The sequence below is a fragment of the Aristolochia californica genome, unplaced genomic scaffold, assembly GCF_029961685.1.
Source record: "Aristolochia californica isolate CCGP_79_NKW_82.1479 unplaced genomic scaffold, dmAriCali1.0.hap1 SCAF_5, whole genome shotgun sequence".
NCBI lineage: Eukaryota > Viridiplantae > Streptophyta > Magnoliopsida > Piperales > Aristolochiaceae > Aristolochia > Aristolochia californica.
In genome coordinates, this window is record NW_027182214.1 from 40,749,871 (window position 1) to 40,773,846 (window position 23,976).

At 36.3% G+C, this 23,976-nt stretch overlaps 2 protein-coding genes across 4 annotated transcripts; both read left to right on the plus strand.

Moving 5' to 3' along the window:
- The first annotated feature begins 7,020 nt into the window (after positions 1 to 7,020).
- LOC137966628 (uncharacterized) lies at positions 7,021 to 13,735 on the plus strand. Of its 3 annotated transcripts, none has more exons than XM_068813308.1 (8): positions 7,021 to 7,738; positions 8,335 to 9,036; positions 10,011 to 10,293; positions 10,371 to 10,650; positions 11,125 to 11,232; positions 11,401 to 11,679; positions 12,586 to 12,729; positions 13,344 to 13,735. In XM_068813308.1, exons 1-8 carry the CDS (start codon positions 7,489 to 7,491, stop codon positions 13,518 to 13,520), a joined length of 2,223 nt encoding a protein of 740 aa, XP_068669409.1. In that variant the 5' UTR covers positions 7,021 to 7,488; the 3' UTR covers positions 13,521 to 13,735. The 3 variants fall into 3 exon arrangements, with proteins under 3 accessions (XP_068669409.1, XP_068669410.1, XP_068669411.1); XM_068813309.1 differs by having other exon boundaries at positions 13,438 to 13,553; XM_068813310.1 differs by lacking the exons at positions 7,021 to 7,738; positions 8,335 to 9,036; positions 10,011 to 10,293; ... (1 more) ...; positions 11,125 to 11,232; positions 11,401 to 11,679 and adding an exon at positions 12,079 to 12,441.
- A 585-nt stretch (positions 13,736 to 14,320) lies between these two features.
- LOC137965916 (PHD finger protein ALFIN-LIKE 2-like) lies at positions 14,321 to 23,072 on the plus strand. The gene is made up of 5 exons (XM_068812309.1): positions 14,321 to 14,568; positions 14,678 to 14,710; positions 14,795 to 15,017; positions 21,964 to 22,090; positions 22,622 to 23,072. The coding sequence occupies exons 1-5, from the start codon at positions 14,493 to 14,495 to the stop codon at positions 22,874 to 22,876; spliced, it is 714 nt and encodes a 237-aa protein (XP_068668410.1). The 5' UTR covers positions 14,321 to 14,492; the 3' UTR covers positions 22,877 to 23,072.
- The last annotated feature ends 904 nt before the right edge of the window (positions 23,073 to 23,976 follow it).

Sequence of the window (23,976 nt, forward strand, 5' to 3'; positions counted from 1 at the left end):
TCTTAGGTGGTGAATATTAATAGGGGAACAAAGATAACAAAATATTTGGTGTCAATTTTGTGGTTTGTGAATTTTTACAATTTTACTTTGCATGTTTATATGATTAATTATTCCACACCTTAATGTTTTTTAAACTTGTAATTCCCAATTCATCCCCCTCTTGAGAAGCCACATGGGCCATCAAGGGAGATTGTACACTCAATTTCAGCTATTAGATGTTGATGAATAGGTTAAAAAGGGAGCATCAATAAATTTTAGGAGTATACATCACAACAAGATTAGAAGAGACAATCCCCTTATTCATGGATGGATTACAACACATTTCTAAGGGGCCAAGGATTGGAGATTGGCAAGTTAGGACTAAAGAATGTTCATGGATTTTTTCCATCCTCTCTAATTTTAAATGTTTTGGAGGAAAACAATGGAGAAGAAAAAAGAAATTGAATAAGAGAAGGTGAATGATCTGGGCCATTTGTACTCCCAAACAAAAATAAGAGGGGTAAGCCCAAGATCTCATAAAGATTACTAGCTATGGCAAAAGATATGTGTGAGAACAAGGATAATAATTGGAAGGGCCGGAAGAAACTAGACAACATGTACTCTACATTACTTAGACTTCTCAGCCAAGAAAGCAGTGAAAAGGAAGAAGATTGAGAACATGAGAATGAAGAGGAAAAGTTAGAAGTGACTCCTCAATCATCGGTGGAAATGTTGGTTCCAATGTACAAGAGCCAATAAGGGATATATAGAAATTGAAGATGATGATCCTTCTTCACAAGTAAGAGAGGAAGAAGAAGTTTCAGCTTTTAGGAGCAAGAGAAGGCAAATGAACCAGATTAAAAGAAAGTTGTAGTCTAGTTTTTGGTTTTTTCATCAAGTTAGATTTCTCATTAAATTAAATATCATAGTCTCCCTTCAATCTCATGATAAGACTCATGTTGATGTAATAAATCTTTGCCATGAAATTTAATTTTGAAATCTAACAATACATCTATGTGGTGTTGTGCCTTCATGACTTGAATGTTTCCATTATGACTATCCAAGTATATTGCCTTGTGTCTGTGTCAAATTGGGACAATGTCCAATGGTACAAAATGTTGAGTGAGGAGGATGAATGAAGAAATGAGATAGAGCTAAAATTTTGAAATAACAAAGTCTCACATGAAGCTTTTAGAAGACGAAGAAATGAAGTTAAGAAAGCAACCTCATAAGGAATTTGAGAAAGAGGCTAGCAAGTGATAAAGTGATGGAGATGTTGTTTTAGAGAAGGAAAGGATACAATTAAAGAAGAAAATGATGAATAAATGAGAATTGGCAATAAAAGATGAAGCTAAAGTGATCGAGAGTTCATAAAAAGGGGGAGAAGCCTAGAAATGAAAAGAAAGATATAACCCAACGAAAGGCCATATATCCTAGATCAAGGATGATGAAGGGAGTGTCTTAGAATGTAAAAATTTCCCACTTGAGAACAACCTGTAGACCTAGGTGAGAGTGGAGTCTTTGGTAGCTCAAATCCACAAGAGTTAGCTCCCTAGATTTAACAATTGATTGTAGGCTATTTTGAATGTGTGTAAAGTGTGACAAGTTTGGTCTCAAGATCACTAAAAAGAGGGGTTTTACATTGATTGTCAATGTATTTGAAAGTTGGTTTTGGATGTTGCATGAACCAAAATATGGGTGAGTGTCCAAGAAAGGGGGAGTAAAAGTGAACAAATCTACAAAAGCAAAGGGGAGAGAATTGAATATTGGTAGGGGAAATTACATGTAGTCTTGTTATAAATTTTGATGATGTCAAGAGGCAGAGAAAAAGCTAAATGAAGGCATAAAAAAATTCTTAGGTAAGAACTAATTCAAAGGCCAAATTAACATACTGAAATTTCATGCATAGAACTCAAGGGGAATTTCATGCATAGAACTTAGGGGGACTCAAGGTAAAAGAGAAGGATATAACATTCAAGGGGAGTTTTCAATATTCATTTAGTTATATACACTCATTTTCATTTTATTTTATATGATTTTGAGTATTTGTCATCATAAAAAAGAGAAAGAATGATGGTCTCTATATCTTTATTAAGCCTCATTTTGATGCTAAATACGTAAGCTACTAATATTGTGCATTAAGTATGACATGACAAAGGGAAACAATTTGACTAGCTAAGGACTATCCAAATGGCTCATTGAAAAAGGGAACAAATAGTTCAACCCAAAAAGTACATTGTCCAAATAGCTTAGCAGCACCCATTCAACTGGACAAGAGAGAGAAATCTCTTAGGAAGCTATTGTCTTCGACAACACCCAAACGACTCAGAAGGATGCTCATTGCAACAGGCAAGGCAAAATCATATGTCTAAATGGTACGGAGCCAACTGTTCAATCTACCAAGAGAAGGAAAACTCCCGATCAAGGTTTCTTTTACCCAAACATCCCCAATGGCCACTTCAATGAAGGCAAGAAGAGATTAAAGAAGGAAACAAATTCTTGAAGACTGTTCTACAATACAAAGCAGTTGTTCAATAAAGTGTCTAAATGGTTAGGCCAAAGAAGCCAAATGCCCGAGAGACAGAAGTGGCATTGTCACAAATTGTTCAATTGTCCGTTCGAAAGGCCGTCTGATTGAACCTCAACTGTTCACATAACATGTTCCAGAAAAGCATAAGGGCATTTATTGAAGATCTTCTAATTGAAGATGATTCAAGGTTTGATTCAACCAAGATTGGTTTCATAAAATTTAATTTGATCTGTCTTGTGATAAGAAACTCACAACAAAAAATTAACTATTTTCCCAATATTTTTAATCCATATTTCACCAAGTTTTAAATAAAGATAAAATATCTCTTTGCAAGGTCGGCGACTCAATTTTTGAACCTTGAGTACTTGTTTTTTAAGTTAATTTTGCCCCAAATTTCATACTCTCAACTGCTAAGGCTTCAATGACAACTAAGCACAATTAACTCTTTTCCCTTTGAGGCTTAGAAGGTTCTTTGTTGGCCAAGGTGGCTTCTCAAGAGGGGGGTGAGAGGTAGGGATGGATTGAGCATTATGCTACTAAAACTTTTAGTGTTTGAATTAAAATTGAATGCATGTAAAACTTAAACACACACCATAAAGGAGACAAAAAAATTGTTATCAATGTTCCTGTAGTGGTAATTATTGCCCAATAACCCTTGCTTAGGAAAATTCTACTAACCGTTCTTTTAGAATAAATTTATACAAATGAGATTTTATCTTTCTTTTAGGCCATGTGTATGCTTAAATACACAAGTACAAATCTCTCCTTGAGATTAAGTGGTGAGATTCTAGCTCTAGCAAACTCTCCTATCTAGATTAATTGGCTCTAGATTAGCCTTATCAAGAAAATAGTGAAAATACAAAAGAAAGGAAAACTTACTCCCTTTAGGAATATGGAGAAACAACTTTCTTCTTAAGATTTCCAAGTCTCCAACCTTTGATACACAAGAGAGGAAAACTTCTGGAGCTTGAAGTACTAGGATTCATAGAGATTTTGAGAGAGATGGGTACTTTTTGCAAGTTTCTAGTTTTTTTCTCTCAAAAATGGGTTTGTGAATAAATTCAAGTAAAAATAGTGGTTGAGGGATCTTAAATGCCAATAAATGCTCCTCAAGTATCTTTACTACACCTTTTGAGGGGTACCTATAAGTTTTCCATTGAAATTAGTCATTTTTTACCCATTACAAAAAGTTAAAAAAAGTGTTGATCGACCAACCATGTATAATGACTATATTTTTTGGTTCCCTAAGCTTGTTGGTCAATCAAGCCATCAATCAGTCAAATTCTCAATTTTTTCCAGAAATGGTGGTTGATCAATCACATTTATGGTATGATTGATCAGGCTTTATAGATTTAATTAGGCAATTTTCTGTATGATTGATCAATCCCAATAAGTTGATTGATCATGCTTTATGGCTCTTGAAAAGTAACATTCTGTATGAGCGTTCAATCTACTTCATTGATCAATCATGCTTTGTAATCTTCTATCGATCTGCATTCTATATGATAGATCATGCTTTATGCCAGATAATGAAATTTGGATTTTGTGCATGATGATGAATTTGCTAAGGGGTCTTACAAGTTTAAAACTCTATAATGCATTAGTTAGACATGATCGAGAGCGAAATATGCTCTAAAGCTCCAAATCTTTTATGCACCTCAAAATTGGAGTTTTGGTGTTGTCTTCTTACATGACTAGAGTTCTTGAAACTTTTTGAGACTTTCTATACGACTTAGACTATAATCTTCAAATCTTCATTGCTTTGCTTGCGAGTGCTTCTTTAAGATGACTTGACACACATTCAAGTTTGATGTCTTGTTTTGAGTTTCATCAGTTCTTTGTGTAGACCTTTTCATTGTATCTCTGAAAGGAGTTGCATTTGAAATGCTTAATTGTAAATGTTAGTATAAAAAGTTTAAGTTTTGTGGTCAACAAAATACAGATGAAGGTCAACCAAGGTTAACATTCTTAAGAGAGTCGAATAATGTCATTGAAATTGTTAGTCAAAAGCATAAGGATAGATCTTTTGATTGTAGGTTGATCTTCCATGTTTTTGATTGTTTAGATCATAGACGGATGGTGGGTCATATTCACATAAAAAGAACTTCATCAAAGTGAATCAATATTTTAACTTTTCTGGCCTCCTCATGAAGTTCTTTATTTCAAATCCTCTTGATTAGTAGTTTTGTCTATTAAGTCTTTTCTATTCTAATACCTAAAAAGACTAATGTCTTTTGCAATTAGTGGAAAGGTTCACAAATATATAAACTCCCATTAGAAATAAGTGGGGCTTGGTCTTTGTCTACATCCACCACAAAAATAAAGTAAGAGACATATGTTCTCTATTTTCTTTAAAAGAGATCTAACTGTTTAAGTGCACATGTTGGCTACTTCTTTCCAAAACACAATAGCACAGATTTAGGGATGATCCAATATGAAAAGTCATTTGGTGTGAAATGCTATCTTAGCCGTATGATCATGATCAACCACTATCACAACCGTCCGATCAACGACTATCTCAAGATCGAACAGCTGAGATAGCGGTTTGGGCCATGGCACAAATTTACTTTTATTGTTTTATACGTACATAAGTTTCCGACGAGGATCGAAATGCACTACCACTATGCTATGGAAGCTAAATATTTTTGGCGTTTATCCTTTTATCTTTATCATCTTTTAGGTGCGAAAAGATTTTATCTACTTCAGTCGAAAGTCAAAGCAGGATTTCTTTTAAATTGCTAGAACAAAAACAAAGAGTGATCGAGAACGTCGGGAAGGGAAACAATGGCAGTTCGTCCGAACAACGTCATTTGTGTACGCACAGGTTGGTTAAATTAAAATCTTTATAGCCGAACACTCAATGTTAAAATCGTTGCAATTAGGGGTGGCATCAAACTGAGTAGGTTCACAATCGGCTCGAGCTAAACTCGGTTCGGTTTATCTGGATCTCAAACTGAGTTCGAGATCCAGATGAGGCTCGTTTAAGTTAACTAGCTGAGTTCAACCGAACCATGACAATTATTTTCCCCTTTTAACTTAGGTCTATCTGGTTTTTGGTTTTCCCCACCGAGACAACGCCGAGGGAAGGGGTCTAGTGGCGCCGGCGAGGACCTGTCGTCGGGGATGATGGCTGTGACGGAAGTGGCGGTGACGGAAACAGAGGCGACGACAGATGAGGGGAGGAAGAAATTGAAGAAAGAAAATGGAACCAAGTGGAGAAGGCGGCCGGCGAGCAGCTGTCGACGGCGATAGCAGCAGACAAAAGGGCTTGGCGGTGATGAGGGGAGGAAAAAATTTTCCCCCCTTGCTCTCGCTCCCGAGTCCCCGACTCTCGAGCCCGTTAACGAACCAGTTCACGAGCTTTCTAACTGAACAATGGTTCGATCGAGCTCGGCTCGTTAACACAGACGAGCTTTATCTGAGATCCAGATAAACCGAATAAATCGAATCGAACCGAGCCTAGCTCGAGTCGCTCGCGAACCGGCTCGGTTTGATGCCACCCATACCTACACATGCACTCTTCGTAGAAAACTGACATGGGTCCCATCACCCTCCTCAAGGAGTGAATCCATTTTGGGTACATCGGCTTCTAGACCGGCCAACGCTTCACCACCATTAATGAAGATTTGTTGGAGAGGTGAAGAGGTTGGTTCCTGATAAGGAAGTAAGTCTGTTAAGTTTCTCTGTCGAAAAGAGGGGCCAATCAGGACAGTCACCATGACTAGTGACTGACTGTTTCAGTTTTCAAATACAAGTAATTTAAGAAGTAATACTGGCAATCGAAGTTTTTTAATCCAGAAACTGATATTTGCGTCGAGTAATGAGAGCACCAGTGAGTAAATAAATGAAGGAATAATTTCTTAGAGTACATTTTCACAGGCTATATCATTTCACAATTTGGCTGGCATGATAAATCCTCCCAACTTCCACCAACCCACACCACACAGGGAACTCTCACTGGCCATTAATATTCTCTGTAAATGCTCTTGCGGTTCTCTTAAGCTCCCTCTAATCAAACCACCAAACTCTTTGTTCAATCACCAGCAAGTTCTGTGTATGAAAACTTAGAAACTGATCAAATGCTACCAAAAGGAGCTCGCTAATAATGAAAAACATGTAACATCGTCAGGTTTTTTATCTTCAAAATAAAAAACCAAGGTGGTTACAGTAGGTTACTCATTTCGCTTGCAGAATTATGATGAAAGTAGGCCAACTTTCAGATCTCGATCCAAGTCATAATAGTACTTAAATCCATTTTCCTTCTTCTTGACCAGAATCCGATGAACACGATTGATTCCAGTAACGAAGAACCCTTAGTAGTAGAACCTGTTCAGTAATAAAAATGGCGAACCCATCATTTAAAAGTTTAAACTTGCCGAAGAGTCATCCACCATGATTCCATTCAATCCTCCCCTTCTGCCGTCTTATCAAACTTTGATGCGTGTATAAAGGAAGATAAGACCCGAAAGGGGAAAGTGTGTATTATTGCCTGCAAGGAACATAATCATGATTTACAGTGACCAAATATAGCTCAAAACAAAAGCAAGTCCAACCTAAGAACCGGTGGATGGGCATCGGGGGCAGGGAGAGAGAGGAATATTTTCCGTTGTACGGTCTCTTTCAATCGAAACTACAAAGCTTGAGAGGAGAACGTTAGCGGTTGCCCATCTCTTGACTTCGGACCGAAAACTGTACCGGAAGACACGCGAACGACCAAAATCACTCTGCACCAGAGCTTCGATTTTTTAATCGAGAGTCAATATTGAGGAATGGCCCACCGGCAGGAAATCCCGCAAAATGTCTCTGCTGCTTTTCAAAGTTTGGTAAGATTTCCTTCGTTGGGCTCTCGGTTTTACACCTGAAGGACAGAATCCTCCCTCCCCAACCATGCAAATTCAAACCCTAGCTCCTTCCCCCCCTTTTGACCCATTTCTCCCCTCCCCCCCAATTCACGGTTGCAAACTGGTCTCCTGGGAGTTATGGCTGCGGGCCCCGACGTCTCCACCGTCTTCGAATTCCTCCACCGCAACGGCTTCGTCGAAGCTGAGTGGATACTCCGGGATGAAATTTCTGGCTATTGTGATTCTGCGGCGGTTTGTGATGAGTTGCCGACGCCGCCACCTCCAGTGAGAATAGCTGTTGGTTCGGGCATATTGGAGAGTTTTAATTGTGATTCCAACTCGAGCTCAAGCGACGATTTTGTCAGCTTGGATTCATCTACTGATTCGGGTACTTATTTGGAAATTTTTGTGTCTGATAGTGCGAATTAGTGTATGTTTATACATGTGTTTATCGTTGGAGCTTTTAAACTTTAGTATTTGAACATGCAAAAACAAATTAATATTTGAATTTCCGAATTTTAAATTGATTAACTTTGTTCTTCTCCATTTCAACTTGGTGGCTTTCTACTAGGATTGGAAAAATCATGTGTTTCGTCCACCGTTTGAGAGCCTTGGGTTCGGAAATTTTCACAATGTGATGATCCTAATTTAGATAAGTCCTTGCATATTGTGATTTTAAATCAGGCATTTACTCGATTAATATCTTTAGAAAAAGCAATTCTCCTTTTGCTCATGCAGTTATAATAGATATCATTTTGCGTGCATCTGTACAAAACTAAGCCGTGAACTAGGCTCTGCTTCATAATTCTGATAACTTCTCATCTCGAAACTATCAAATTTAATTGAATCTGAGTACTACAACATTTCACTAATTCATATTAGAGCTAATGCATTTGTTATTAAAAAATCTGTTTAAGTGTATTGGACTAGCTTTTTATGGTTTATCAAGTTTTCCTAACCAATATTTTAGCTTATTTTCTGCAGAGTTGATCAATCCATATGGAGTTTGGATTGCGTCTCAAGCTGTATCTGAAGATTCATCATCGGATAGCTTATCAGAATTTGGTACTGCTCGTGAGTATAATGATTCATTCTGGTACAGTGAGAAAGATGGGTTCTTTTCCAGCTCTTGTAGTGTGGATAAGCATGTCATGGCTGAGGATGCTGATGAACAATTGGGAGGCCTCACTTGTGCTTCTGCTTCAGTAGGATTTCTTTCAGTGACAACCATTAATGCTTTAGAGAACCCTTGTTATCCTTTTTCATGTGAAGGTACTTCTCTGAGCAACGTCAATGAGATCACCCATCCGTCAGTACTTGATTCAGGGGACCCTCCTTTATGCGGTTGCTGCTCTGGTTTGAAGGGATATTATGAGCTCGGATCTGATAAATTGTCTTTTGAGGAGCGATCTGTTGGCAAGGTTAAACACTCTAACTTCTCTCCTTATGATTGTGAGGAACTAATGCCATATGACCCAAAAAGCTTAGAGGTGCCTGAGATGACAAAATTTCAGTTGAATCTTGAGGCTGATGCTCCAGAAGTTGTTTCCTGGGAACAAAATGTCATGCATTATTCACATAGAAGTACCACTGCATCTAGAAGTGAACAAATTTTGGTGTCAACTTTTCCTGAAATGGAATTGCAGGTTTATGATTCCTTCACGACCACAAGGAGTTCATCTTCAAGTAAGATGCCATTGCATACTTTTTATCTCATCACTTATCTGCTTTTAGGTGGATACCTTGTCTTATTTAAAAAATTAAAAGAATGGTAATTACTGATATGTGAAAGCAGTATACTCCCTCAAGAATATTTGAAGAGGCATATATTTCACAAGGTTTGTGATATTTCCATGAACCAAAAGTACCCCATTCCCCATTGTTGGATATTCAGATGTGGAGTGTGACCACCTATTGAAGTTGTCAACTTCATTCTTTTTGGTTCTAAGGTCTGGGAATGTTGGAGGTGATGGCTCTTTTTATGTAGTTAATCCACACTTCCAGTTGAAAATTAAGTATTTCTGTGTCAATATTTTTCAGATTAGGGGCTTTAGTGCAATCATAAAGAAAATAATTTATACAACTTTGAATATGTAATAAGGGAAAGTTGCCATTATATGTGTGACTAGAGTAGTATTTTAATGAGAGATAAAATCAAATCAGGTATAATGCTTGTTATACAATTTGCAATACCCTGTTTTAACGACACCCCTAAAACTGATTTTTTTTAAAGTGTCTTATATTGTTTTTTATTTTCTTACAATGTGTGCCAAGAATCTCATAAATGTTCACCAAGAACATGTTGTACTTTGCTCAGATTACTTGGTAATGATGGCTAAAGAGGGAAACTAGACAAGTTTTCTGAGAATTGCATTTAAATGTTATCTAGACTTTAGCAGCACATCTTTCTCATGATAATTATTATTATTATCCTGTGAGTCTGTTAGTTACTACAACTTTACTAGGAAATTGCAAAAAAAATTAAGTGCTTACCTGCCAAGGAGTTACCAGAAATGAAATCTGCAAGTGTTGTTTTGATTGGTGACAGTAAGATTTGGGGAACTAACAAAAAAAGTGAAGATACTTTTTTTTAGCATAGATCATATCAGATGTATCATTCTTGTTATTTATGTTCAAATTTTTTTTCTTCTTGTGAACAGATTGTGATGACGCTAACAACAGATATTTGAAAACTGATACTGCTGGTGTGGAATGTGGGAAAAACATTGCTTCTGATCTTCATATTTCTGTCAAGGAACCCCAACTAGAAGGAGTTTTCCATGTTTCAGGAGTTTGCACTGAAGCAGTTCACGAACCTCAAGACCTGGAAAATATTGAGTACAGAGAGGAGGAAAATGAGACAACCACAGAGCTTCAGTTATATGAAAATCAAGAAGACGAATATGAAGTATTTGATCTAAGAATTATACACCGCAAGAACAGGTTTTGACTCTTCTCTGATTCTATAGATAATTCCAGGTCTTAGTCGCTTGTATTTTAACTAGGATGAACTCCTGTAGGACTGGATTTGAAGAGAACAAAGATTTTCCAGTCGTCTTGAACACGATAATAGCAGGTAGATATTATGTGACGGAATACCTTGGATCAGCTGCCTTCAGCAAAGTTATTCAAGCTCATGACCTCCAAACAGGAATGGATGTTTGCTTGAAAATAATAAAAAATGACAAGGATTTCTTTGATCAAAGCTTGGACGAGATCAAGCTTCTCAAGTTTGTTAACAAACATGATCCAGCTGATGAGCACCACATACTGCGTCTTTACGACTACTTTTACCATCAGGTGCGTTTGGAGTGATCTTTCCTCAAGAGGCTTTTTGAAGCAGTTGAAGATTCACACGTCTGGAGATAATATGGGGTTCACAAGTTGAAGTATCTTCTGGCTGATGGGCTATGATACTGAGATCTCCATATTCATTTTTCTTTTTCTTTTTTTGTATATATAAAACATTCCTAGTATTAGACTCTAAATAATTGAAAACTACACTTCAAACTTGAGCATTCAATTTTTTTCTGAAACATTGATTATCAAAATTTATAGGTTGTGTCTTAGTGATGTCTTTCTGAAGCATTAGGTGTTTATAGTGGAGCCTTTCATTGGAGTGTCAGAAATGCTTGTAGACACAATGTGCCTCAAGTGCACCATCTAATCTGAACAAACACTTTTTATTTAAATAGATATATTTTCATGCTTGGTAATCAAAGCCGTTTCTTGACTTTGGCTGTTCTTGTAAGAATGTTTCTTTGTATCCAACAGGAGCATCTTTTCATTGTCTGTGAGCTGCTGCGAGCAAACTTGTATGAATTTCAAAAATATAATCACGAGTCTGGGGGAGAGGTCTACTTCACATTGCCTAGACTGCAGGTTAGTATATCTAGTGGATATTTATCAAGCTATTTGACAGAACTGCATCGTTCCCTTATTGTCTTACTTTTCTTAAATTTTGAATATATTGAGATATGTCAGTTATTGGCGAGAGTTAATGGTATCTTTTATATTGATGGATGTTCTTTTGATTATTTATCTTTCCAGAGCATAACTAGGCAGTGTTTGGAAGCATTGGAGTTCCTGCATCAACTTGGGATAATCCACTGTGATCTAAAGCCTGAAAATATTCTAATAAAAAGCTACAGCAGATGTGAGGTCAAAGTTATTGATCTTGGAAGCAGTTGCTTTCAGTCAGATAACTTATGCCTGTATGTACAATCTCGTTCCTATAGAGCTCCTGAAGTTATTCTAGGACTTCCATATGATTCCAAGATTGATATCTGGTCTCTTGGTTGCATCTTGGCTGAACTTTGCGCTGGTGAGGTAAGTCAGAAGAGTTCGGTGTTCTTTCTGTTTCTATGCGACATCATGAAAATTGGGATGCTCTGTTTGAGGAGCACAGCTACGTTGTCTTTTCCTTCCTTTCTTTCTTTATCTATTTCTTTCTTTCTCTCTTTATTTTTCTTCTTTTTTTTCTTCTTTTTTTCCAACAATGAGAAAAAGAAAAGAGAGGTTGATAACATCTTCAAAAGAGAGAACAATAGACTAAGAAAGTAACAGTGCTCTTTCTTTTCTTTTTTTTTTCTTTTCTCTTTTTTTTTTTTTTTTTTTTCTTTGGCAACGAGAAACATCACTCTATTAGAGCAAAGAGAGACAGACTTAAGGTCATCATAATGGAATATTCAGCAATAAGATGTTGAAGATAGACATAGTGCCTAGCCAAAAATCAACGAAATGATTGACACTAAGAGGAGTGTAAGTCCATGAGATAGTCAATGGTTTGCATAAGTTTATGACTTTATCATAGATCTGAACAAAATGTATAAGGAGTTGTGTTTAATTAGTTCAAGCTTACTTCAATGGCTTTTTTAATTAGTTCAAGCTTTTCTCAAGTTAAGATTCAAACTTCGGTGATTCCCATCAAAACCAAAAGTGTTTTGATAGGAGATTCGAGAAGACCATGTCGTCATCTTTGTCCAGAGGAAGATACATTTTTCTCATATAGGAAGTCAGAAATGATTTTTACCCACTGACATTGTGGCACAGTTGGAGATTCTGTCTCTCTTCAACCCCCCACCCCACTAGGTACGATTGTGTAAGCCTTTCTATTCTGCTTTGTGCATAACCATGTGGACTTTATACATATAAAATTCTTTTTCTGCTCAAATCTATGACACCTATTTTCTTTTTGCTTTCCAGTAACCTGTTTGCTTCTCTTTGCATTGACAGGTGCTTTTCCCAAATAATACATTGGTCATGTTGCTTGCCCGTGTGATTGGGATGCTTGGTCCTATTGATATGGACATGCTAATGAGGGGGCAGGAAACAGACAAATACTTCACTGGCAACTATGATCTATATCACAGAAATGAGGTTTCCTCTTCAGTCTCCTTCCCTTGAAGGAAAAAATAAACTCTAAATTGTTCTCTATTGTTCTCTTATGACTGAAAAAGTTACAGGTGGAACACGTTTCCTTTGGTCAAAACCTAAAAAGTTTCCTGACATAGCTCTCAGGATTCTTGTTTAAACATGGTGAAAGTTTCAGAAAACATGCTGATTCTTGAAGCAAATTTATTTTTGGTATTAATCTAGATTTACTCAACTGTGCTCAAGGACAGTACGCCCTAAACTTCCCATGAGGTTTTTAAATATCACCAGAGTTTTTCAAATTAGTAGCTCTTAGCGTCTATTTGGAACCCCCATAAAAGAAAATAAAATTAAAATTTGACCATTATTATTCCAAAAAATAGTTAGTGAAAAGTAGATAATGATCATGATCTCCTTTTCACTAACTATTTTTGGGAATAATAATGGTCAAATTCTTTTTTTTTTTTCTTTTCCATGGGCTTCCAAACAGACCCTTAGCGCCAGTTGTTTGATTCTTTTGTGGGAATAAAGTACAAAATTTTGGTAGCTCTGGAAAATATTCACTAGAATCATGACTATTCAAGTTTTGCATTACCTAATTTTTTGTGTACTTTTCTTAGGAAAGTGATGAGTTGGAATACATAGTGCCAGAGAAGTTCTCATTGGCACATCACCTGCAAATTTGTGATGCCAAATTTATCAAATTTGTCTCAGATCTGCTTCAAACAAATCCAGTGAGGCGACCCACTGCAACAGAGGCACTACAACATCCTTGGTTATCATATTCGTACCAATAGAGTATTTTGTTGAATTTTACAGGGTTCTTTAACAAACAAAAAAATGTATTTCACTATAAATATGAGGCAAGTTTTCCTGTTGGTGCGTGTTTCATAATTGAGTTTAGATTTACTAGTAGAATGTGTTCTAGCAACAAGGTTATTCTCTTTCAATCATATGGAGAGAATGCAACTTCATCTGAGTTTGGGTGTCTTTACAAACTCAGCCCCTGCAGCCTTGCCATTAATTTGAAAATTGAGATATATGATTTTGTCCCAAGTAAAAAGAGAATAAAGTCACTTTCCTTCAATTTTGGGCACATTCTCTAAGGCCCTATTAGTGCATTTTTCCGGAAACGTTAGAAAGATATTTCTAAGTAGAAATACGTTTTTAGAGACTATTAATGTTTTTTTTTTATCTGGAAATTCTTATATGAAAATCATATAATTTTTTAGTCAAGATGAGTCGGAAAAGACACGTTATTTTTCATGGTAATTTTGTATTTGATATTTTATTTTACTGAAAATTTATCAGTATGGTAAAATCGTATGGATTGTTCAACTAAATTGAGTAGTTAATTATTGTTTAATTTAATTCGATGAAAAAATTAGTTTTCCTTTCGTACATTTAAGAGTTTAAGGTTTTTTTTTTTTTTTAATTTGATGAAATGGAGAAATCAGGCCTGTGTTAAGAATTGGTAGTTGATCTTGATCATAAACCGACCCGGTTCGGGCCACTCCCGGATCCAGCTTCTGAATTTAGGCGTCCGATTCTAAGTGATTGTCTTGGTATGGCATCCTTGTCTTTGTTGAATAAAAGCTTCCCTGCTCCAACAAACCGTTTCTCCCTTCTCCTTTTTTTGTCCTTCTTTTCGTACCTCCTCGCTCTCTTTCCATATGCGTTCTTTCTCTGACCTCATCTTATGGTGCGCTTCCTACCGTTAGCTCTCTGAAGACTTCTCTCTTCTTCTCTGTCTCTCATTATCCTGTACAATGTCCCGTACTGTTGAAGAAATCTTCAAAGATTACAGCGCCCGTAGGGCCGGCATCATTCGTGCCCTCACCGAAGGTAGCCTCATCGGACTGCGTTCTGCTTTTCTCTTTTTCTTTTTTATTTTTATTTTTTGTTTTCCATTAGCCAAATTTCTAAATCTTTTGCTGTTTTCTTCTCCTCTTAGACGTCGACGAGTTTTACGCACTGTGTGATCCAGGTACCCACTTGTTTTTATTTCCTGGTGTCGCTTGGTATTATTTTTAACTATTTTTTAACTTCTATTTCCTTCTCTTTGGTCTAGAAAAGGAGAATTTGTGCTTATACGGGCACCCGAATGAGACTTGGGAAGTGAATCTGCCGGCCGAGGAGGTCCCGCCGGAGCTTCCGGAGCCTGCACTGGGTATTAACTTCGCCAAAGATGGAATGAACCGCAAAGATTGGCTTTCTCTGGTGGCAGTGCATAGTGATTCTTGGCTGCTCTCAGTTGCGTTCTATCGAGGTGCGCAGTTTCTTCGTAATGACAGGTACTAAAAGTTGCGGGGATTAGCTTGTAGCGTATTTTGTTTAATTATTCTGTACTGGGTTATTTTTTCCTTCAAAAGTAGTCCTGATCAAATGCATTCTACATCCTCAGAAACGCATGAAAACTAGGCTTTAGGTGATTATCATTGTACATACTCGCCCACTACACAATGAATGCAAAACAGGCTGAGAATCAATCGGGTGAATTTTTATATAGAATTAATTTTTTACATGTATATGCATAATGAGGAAGAGGGGACTTCCTGAAAGGCTCAAAAGGAGAAAAAAAACCTGGTAGGTTTTATAAGAAGCAAATTGAACTTCCATATATGTATCTTTTAAAATAAATTTTATATATGAATTCCATTCTTTCTGTAAAAAAGAAAAAAAAATAACTTGTGCATATATTATGTCCAATTATGGATGCTTTTATGAGTATTGTTGCTGAACCATAAAATATATGAATAGAGGTTATTTGTGTTGAATCTGCTAGTCTGTCTGACATATTCTGCTCTTGTTATGGTTTAAATATTTGAAATTACTGTGGTAGTAGAGGTAATAAACTTTCCTTCCACTTCCCCTTTTAATTTCTGGGCGCAATTCATCACACCATTGGCTCCAATGGCCAAGGTATGAAGTTCCCTTGGACATTAGATTTAGTAAAATTTACCATTGAAACAAGGCATCAGTTTAGAGGAAACCCACTGGATTTTGCCTCCCTGTGCTCCTGATGACTCCTAGGCTCTTGTGCTGGCTATGTTTCATTGTCAAGCTGTGTTAACCTGGTGCTTTGGGAGTGAATGGGCAGCTCTCTTTATAGCTTTGCAGAAGTAACCTCAATGACACAAAGATTTAGAATTATGTCTTTTTCAAGGCTGTACATTGCCAGACAATGAGACTTTTTAAAGAAATTGGCGTAGAAGTTTTTGTCTGCAGTTGTTAATTGCTCTCCTCATGAGATGTGTATTGTGAAAAACATGTCTCAAGGGTGTCCCTTTCATTTTTTTGACAATGCTCAACAATATAGGATCCAGGTGGTTACTTGTTTATGCCTTTATTATAAGTGGTTCTAATATTCTATTAGCTAACCATATCACTGCATCTGTGAGTTATTCTTATCCTTTGCAATTGTAAATTCAACTTTTACAAGCCCGAGGATCTTTTATTTCTGTTTTCTTGATCCAGTTTTCACTTCTATTTAGCAAAGAAGTCATTCTGTTGTGTAGGGAGGTCATCTAGTGATTTTTAGATCATGTCATGTCAGGAAAATCTACAGTTACAACCGAATCCAGTGCAAGATTGCCATTTTGGTTGCATGAAATTACTTGCTTAATTTCTATCTCACTATGATGTTCCCTCCTTCATTGGCAATTATCCATTTCTACCTGCTCTTTTCCTTGTACTGCGACATCTGTCAGATACTGAATCGTGGACTTTTGAGTCCCTAGAACTGGGAAATTGCTAATTTAAACAGGTAGTTTTTTTCAGTCCCATGCAGTTGTTAGTAATGAGTAGTTGGATAGAGTTTTGATTCAAGTCAATCAGCAGCATCATGTAGCTCAGTAACAATAATTGAAAGCAAATATTTATGTTCCTTGCACTGACCTGCTGTAGGGAGATGCCTTATCCTAATGTCGGCACCGTTTAATATTGGTTCAAGATGATTAGCTATGTTGTGACTGAAGACATTTTTATTCTTTTTAAAGATTTTTAGCTAGGTTGAATCTGGCATATGACTTGAAATTGAGTGATGCCCACTCATTTGGCTTCGTTAGTCATAAAAAAGTTAACAAGTAACTCCATTTTTCTCCCTGTTGTATTGATTTTTTATTTTCGAACAACTTATTGGGTTGCAACAAGTTTTCTGAAGTTAGCTACTATGGACAAATTCACTGATACTGAGTTTTCTGAACTTCAATACATGATAAGATCATGTTAACTATTCCTGCTATTGAAATGCAAAATCTTTCCTTAATTTGCATACTTCTTAATGAAATAAAATGGAAAATCATGAATCAATGAAAAATAAAGAAATAACATTGAAGCATCTGGAAAGGATAATAGCTTCTCTTCTGGTGTTTTGTGCTACTCTTTTCTAAAAAGAATGCACAAGCTCTTTATTTTAGTGATATTTAGTGTATCTCAGCTTTTAGTAGGAAAACAGTGCCTGCTATTCTCACAAAAGCTGATTGTTTAGGAAAGAGTGTTGGGATCCTTTTTCAAATTGATTTCTGTTAGTTCTTTTGAATTTACATATTTGTTTGTCAAGTTAGTTTGACAGATGCACACAGATTTATGAAGTTGGACAACGAAAAGACTTTATTGATGTCATCATCATGAAAATGTAGCGACAATGTTGTAAAATTGAGGTATAGCATAGTAGACTTCTATCTGGCCATAAAATTTCTGCAGGACATTTAGATTGAAGCTTGTGGGTTGCTGTGTAAAGAAAGAAAAATTGTTTCTGGCTTGGTTTCCTTTTTCATCTGAAAGCATGCTAAAGAAAGAATGAACAGAGAGTTCTTTTTACAATCAGTTTTTGTAATTGGGTTAATTGTATGCACATCAAGGAAAATTGCAAATATAACAAGGATATTTCTGTTAGATAACTTTAACAAGGAAATAAATAAGGCAGAAGTGTGTCTTCTGCGAGTTATTCTCTTCTATGGTTTAGGTCTGACTCTAGTTAAGGTAGGGTTGTTAGTTCTGTTTCACATGAGATGTGTGTGCTCAAACTAAGAAGGTGGTGCTGACAAGGCTTTTAATTCAATCTGCATATTGGATTGGAGACTCCTTAGATTTTTGTGTCCCTCTGTTAGGTGAGTTCTAAATCCTTATTTGGCCCATACTAGTACTGTTGGTATTCTGCTTTATTCTGAATGTATAAGGTAGGCTTCATAATATTCAAGGGTGATATTAAGAAGCCGGTTTGCTATTCCAGAAAAAATCTTATTAGATAGATCCATACATTTGTGGGGATGCCATAAATGAGCCTGCTTTTTTATGCATGGCCCTTGTTAGAAGCTGTTGTTTCAATGTAGAACTTGTTGGATTGATCTCATAGATATGGAAGGCCCTCGATTGAAGTAGGTCTTTTCAGTGAAGATTGTTAGCATGCTGATTGGTATATTTTGTCTTTTTAATGTCATGGTTAGCATGGATTGTTAAGTTGGGTCCAAGGCCCATCCCAAAATGACTAGCTAACTTAGGAAACCTTTTTCCAAACTAATAAACTCAAGATCTTTGTACTTATTAATCCATGTGGGACTATTCCTTAACACTTCCCCTCACGTGTAGGCCCTCTTTTTGTGGCTCTACAAGTGGATAATTTAGGTGCAGGCCCTCTTTTGTGGTTCTACAAGTGGATAATTTTAGGTGTAGGCCCTCTTTTGTGGCTCTACAAGAAGATAATTTTAGGCTTAGGCCCTCTTTTGTGGCTCTACAAGTGGATAGTTGAGGTATAGGCCCTCTTTTGTGGCTCGACAAGTGGATAATTTAGGTGTAGGCCCACATATGAGTACCTGTTCTGATACCACGTGAATTTGGGTCCAAGGCCCATCCCAAAATGACTAGCCAACTTAGGAAATCTCTTTCCCAACTAATAAACTCAAGCTCATTGTACTCACTAATCCATGTGGGACTATTCCTTAACATGGACTGATTAAAAAGACAGCAGGGGTTTGTTTACAGTTTTATTATCTTTTCAGGGGATTTTTGTAAGCATCAATGTTACTGTGTACAGAATATGCACTTCAGTGAGATATGTCAGTACTCCAATTCCATGCTGTAATGGTGAAAAGGAAAAGATAAGGTGGATAAACGAAATGTCTCGAACGTGTTTGGGTGCACTGATTAGACTGGCATTCAAGCTCAGCAATTGAGGTTGTTTATACCTAGTCCTTTCTTTACTTCTTTGACAAGTAATGGTAGGAGAATTTTACATCCTTTCATAAAAAAAAATAAAAAAAAGTAATGGTAGGAGAAGAAACATAGTGACAAAGAGAGGAAAAGAAGGGAGAAAAGAGCAAAACAGTGGTGAATTTGGATACCAATCTTAGTTGTAAGTTATCTCATGAATCCACTGAATTCAACACGTGTTTGTGGAGCTCAAAATTTATTATTGCAGAGTGGGTCTGGTGAAATTATTTCAAACAAGCAGCTGGATCCCTGTCCAAGGATGGACTTCATGTTAACTCTTTTATTTAAATTCTGTTGCTTGTGCTCCTGAGTAGAGTTTTGATTGAGTCTATTTTCTAAACCTTTTAGTAAGAATTCTTGGATCAGATCCAACTCCTCCACTCAGCCTCCTCTGGACCATGATGCTATTTAGTGTTGTTAACTCATCACTGGCCTCCATGGCTTAATCTCATCTTGTTACATCTGTGGATGATGTTATCTTAGTCACTTTCAGCAAGTATGGGGATACCTTTTTTTTCTTATTCCACATCTTTTGGCGTGCTTGATCAAATCTTTTATGGCCCATCTGGTGTCATCTTTTCTTCTCTATATTATCTCATTCCTCACTGTTTCAAAAGGAAAAGAAAAAAAAAAAAGAATGCAACTTCATCTGAGTTTGGGTGTCTTTCGATATACATTTATTTATTTATTTTTATTGTGATTAGACATGCATTTGAGGTTCTGATATTAATATTGTATCACACCTTTTCACTTATCCATTTGAGTGTTACCAAATGTGGAAACCAATATATTGTAGTTCCCTTTACAGGAGTCTGAGGCCTATATCAAACAATCATCGAAGTGCATGCTGCTGCATCAGTCAATTGTCAATTATTCTCTCTTTTTTAATGAGTGATTTTGTTTAGCCTGAAGGCAACAACACACTGATGCATTCGCTAATATGATGGCTTAAGGGGAGAATGAAAATTTTAGCTAATAATGATAGTAGCTCCTAGTCTTGTTTGCAAGTTTCATCACTACCAATCAAACAATCTTCATACCCTTATTAGAAAGCGAAACAATATTATTTGTCAAGACAGCACCACTTAATGCCTAACTATGTGCAAGTTGTAATTTATGCAGCCCATGTATAATGCATGCTACTCCACATTCATTTAGGATGATAAAGTTAGTGAAAGGCTGACAACACATGTATGTCATAAATTTATGTTGTTTTAATGAAATTACGTATTTATTTAAGTTGATTTTCATAGCACAGTTTTTTATTTTTGCACTTCTATTTGTGTGATTGTATATAATGTTAAAAATATTTGTACTGTAGAATATTATTTTATTCATGCTTTACTGATGCAACATTTTGTCACTAAGTGTATTTATGATTTTACCTGCTACTGCTTCCATTGATTAGTTATGTTTAGCACTGATGCTACTGCCTTGGAGATTTTTTGCAATTTATGATGAAGTTATGGCTCTCAATGATGGTCTTTAGCTATCTTGGTCCCATAATATCAGAATTGGAAATTGTGTGCCGGACTCTTTGGCTAAGATGCCCGTCTATTTGTAGCCTTATGCAGACTGATACTTATCCTTTTCATCCTGGTTGATTTGTTCTTATTTTGTTTTGAAAATTTGTAAGAATGGCTTCATTTTTGTTATTCTTTGTTTTTAGCTAGCTTTTTTAAGCCGGTCGCTTTCATGTAATTTTTGTATATTCTTTGCTCCAATGAAATTCCCATTGTTTTCCCAAAAAAAAAAACAAAAAAACAAAAAAATTGCTAAATGTTTTTAGGATCTCTAGAGAGTTTCCACATATTTTTGCTGTTTCCTGGACTGAGAATTGGTGCCAAACAAAACATTTCAGTGTCCTCAATACATTGAACTTTGCAAGCATATAGGTATTGGCCATATGATTCTACTGAAGGAGATTATGACAGGCTAGAGGAGCAGAAATATAGAAAAAAGAAAAAAAGAAGATGTTGTTAGAGACTGTAGTAGGAGGCAACAAGGAGGGATTATGTCCTCAAGAGAGATATAGTTGCATCTCAGGTGGGGTTCAAGCAAATGTAGTGAAGAATTAGGAATTAGCGGGGTCTTGGATACCTGGATGAAGCTTGACAGATGTCTGCCATTGCTATGAGATAGTTTGGTAATTTGTATATGGAAGTTTACTATCATATTCTAGCTTTGAGAAGTACCTCCTCTACAATGCCAAATTTGATTAAGTTGCTGATTGAAGCATTGTACTCACAGTAAAAGATGAAATCTGCTATAAGAGCTGGCTTGTCTGGCTCCTGATCTTTATTATTTGTTTATCTGTTCAAGAGGATGATCACCTTATTAATTATCTTAATGTTACCAATTGGCATCTATTTTTTGCATGTTAGCTACCATTTATCTTTTTTTTTTTTATTCTATGACCTTTCTGTCTTTTTTATTCTCCTGTAACCATCTTATTCGTGTGAAAAGGTGAGTTTTCTTTTTATGGAAATGAATAGCAAACAGAAAAGAAAAAAAAAAAGCCTCATATCAAACATGCCACCTTTTTTTTTTTTTTTTTTTTTTTTTTTTGGGGAATAATGCTTCTGCAATTTTGTTGCTACCTGTTTTAAAGAGAAAATGGCCTGGAAGGAGCTGTACTTGTGAATGTTTGGAGAAACCATATAATCCTTTTCCAAATATTCAATATTATTTGGAAAGAGGCATCTTGCCTTCGGCTAGTCACTTTGGAATAGACCTAGACCTAACTTCAACAGATTTACTTAAATTTTATTGACAAGGTAGATCCCTTTTCCTTTTTGCCAGCTACTTTCTCTCTCTCCTTCTCCCCCTTCCACCCCTTTGCCCTCCTCAAGATTCTTCACTCATGACCCATTTATGTGAAACTGCAAATGAAGGAAATCCATCTCGATTAATATGCACAAATGATACATCTTTTCTGCTGAATTATCCTGTTTGAATCTTCTCTCTACTTTTTAGTTTTATTTGTTGAAGGCTCTCAGTAAACTAATAAGATTCTATTCGATTTTACAGGAGGCGTCTATTTAGCATGATTAATGATCTGCCTACTGTCTTTGAGGTAGTAACAGACAGGGTAGCAGACAGGAAGCCACCCAAAGATAGGCCAGGAGCAGATGGAAGTAAATCCAAAAATATCAAGGTCAGATTTGCGAAACAGTTCTCTATTTTAGGAACATAATAACAAATGACTCTCTCTGATTGACTTGAGTTGCCCCTCATGAATCCATAATTTGCTGTTGGCCTACCTTTGCTTGTTGCACATCTAATGTAACTTGGCCATTGATGTGGTAGCCTAGTAGAAGATATTAGTGGATCCTTATCAATCAATGGATGATCCGAGCTGCCTATAAAATCCGTAATCTCAGTTGTAACATGCACTAGGGTAACTCAGATAACTATTTTATTTGACAAAATGAAAGTTGACATGGTTATAAGCAGGGATTGGCGTACCACTGATACCCATCAAATTTTTAGATCCCTGATACACCCTTGTGTTAGCTGATACGGGGAATACTTCTGATACTTTTTGGACTTTGAGGTACCCTGTACATATCAGGAATATCTCATTGGGTGGGTATAAGTGCTTTAGTGAGTATTACTCATTTTACAAAATACATTTTGTTGCAGCATACATAATTTTTGTTGGATTATCTGACTCTTGTTACTGTAGAGATCAAGTGATGGACAGATAAAAAGCAATTCAAAACCTGTTATAGAAGAAAGTTATGGCGAGGAGGATGACGAACAGAGTGAGACTCTTTGCGGAAGTTGTGGGGGTAACTACAACGCAGAAGAGTTTTGGATTGGGTGTGATATATGCGAAAGGTGGTTTCATGGGAAATGTGTGAAGATAACGCCTGCGAAAGCTGAGAGCATCAAGCAGTACAAATGCCCTTCTTGCAGTAATAAGAAAGGCAGACAGTAACAGAACTTCACATGACTGACATTGTAGACCTCTGTCATTTAGCATCTGAAGACTATTTTCCTAGTTGGTTTCGTGTTCACTTCTAAAGAGTAGTTTTTACCAAACCATATGTACTTGAGGAATCTCTATTGGTTAATTACTTGGTTATTGTAATTGTTAGTGGCCTCTGTCAATTTTCCAAAATCGAATTAGCAAAACGAGATCCTATTGTTCTCTTTCTTTTCTGTTCTCTTTCCAATATATTGTTCATCTCAGCACTGAACACAAATGGATAAAATCAAGGCCACTGCTACTTGTATGCCTAGCAATTGGTGACTTCGAGTGGTTCACCAATTTAGTTGAAGAAAAAACACATAACAGGGGATAGTGGACAAAATAATTTTGGACTGCTCACTTTTCTCTTCAAAGTTAGAGACTAAAAAGTACCAAAACGAGTGGGACGCTCTAGCGCTCCTGGCATTTAGAGTGAGAAAACCATTCAGACGTCCTATAGAAAAAGGACTTAAGTGAGAATAACACAACCAATGGAAGGCCAAAAAAAACACCAGCGTTGAAAGACATAAACAAGCTTGAGTGGTATTATTATAATATTTTTAAGGTGAAAGGTATACTTATAATATATATATATATATATATATATATATTTCATATATAAATTAATGTTAAGAAAGAGGATTAAGGTAACTTCTACAACCCTTATTCTTCCCTCTTTTCTCCTCTACATATTTATCTCTCTTTTTCTCTCTCATCCGACCTTACATCTCTTCCTTCACTTCGCTTCGCCTCTTCTCTTTTCCTTCTTCTTTCTTCTTTCCTACACTTGTTGAAGATTTTAACAATATAGAATCCTAAAATCAACATAGTATCAAAGCAATGATTTCAAGATTCTAAAAATATTTTTTTTGTACTCAGATAATGACTCATGAAGGATTTATTCAGCATGGAATAACTACTTGACAAAGACAATTTTTTCTCTTATTCTTAGATACGGAGCAGCAGATACTTCATGTTTCCCTTTAGTACTATTTATTGTTACTAATTTGCATCCTTAATGATGATTTGTTATTGAACAATCTGTTCGAATGCTATGCTAGGTATAC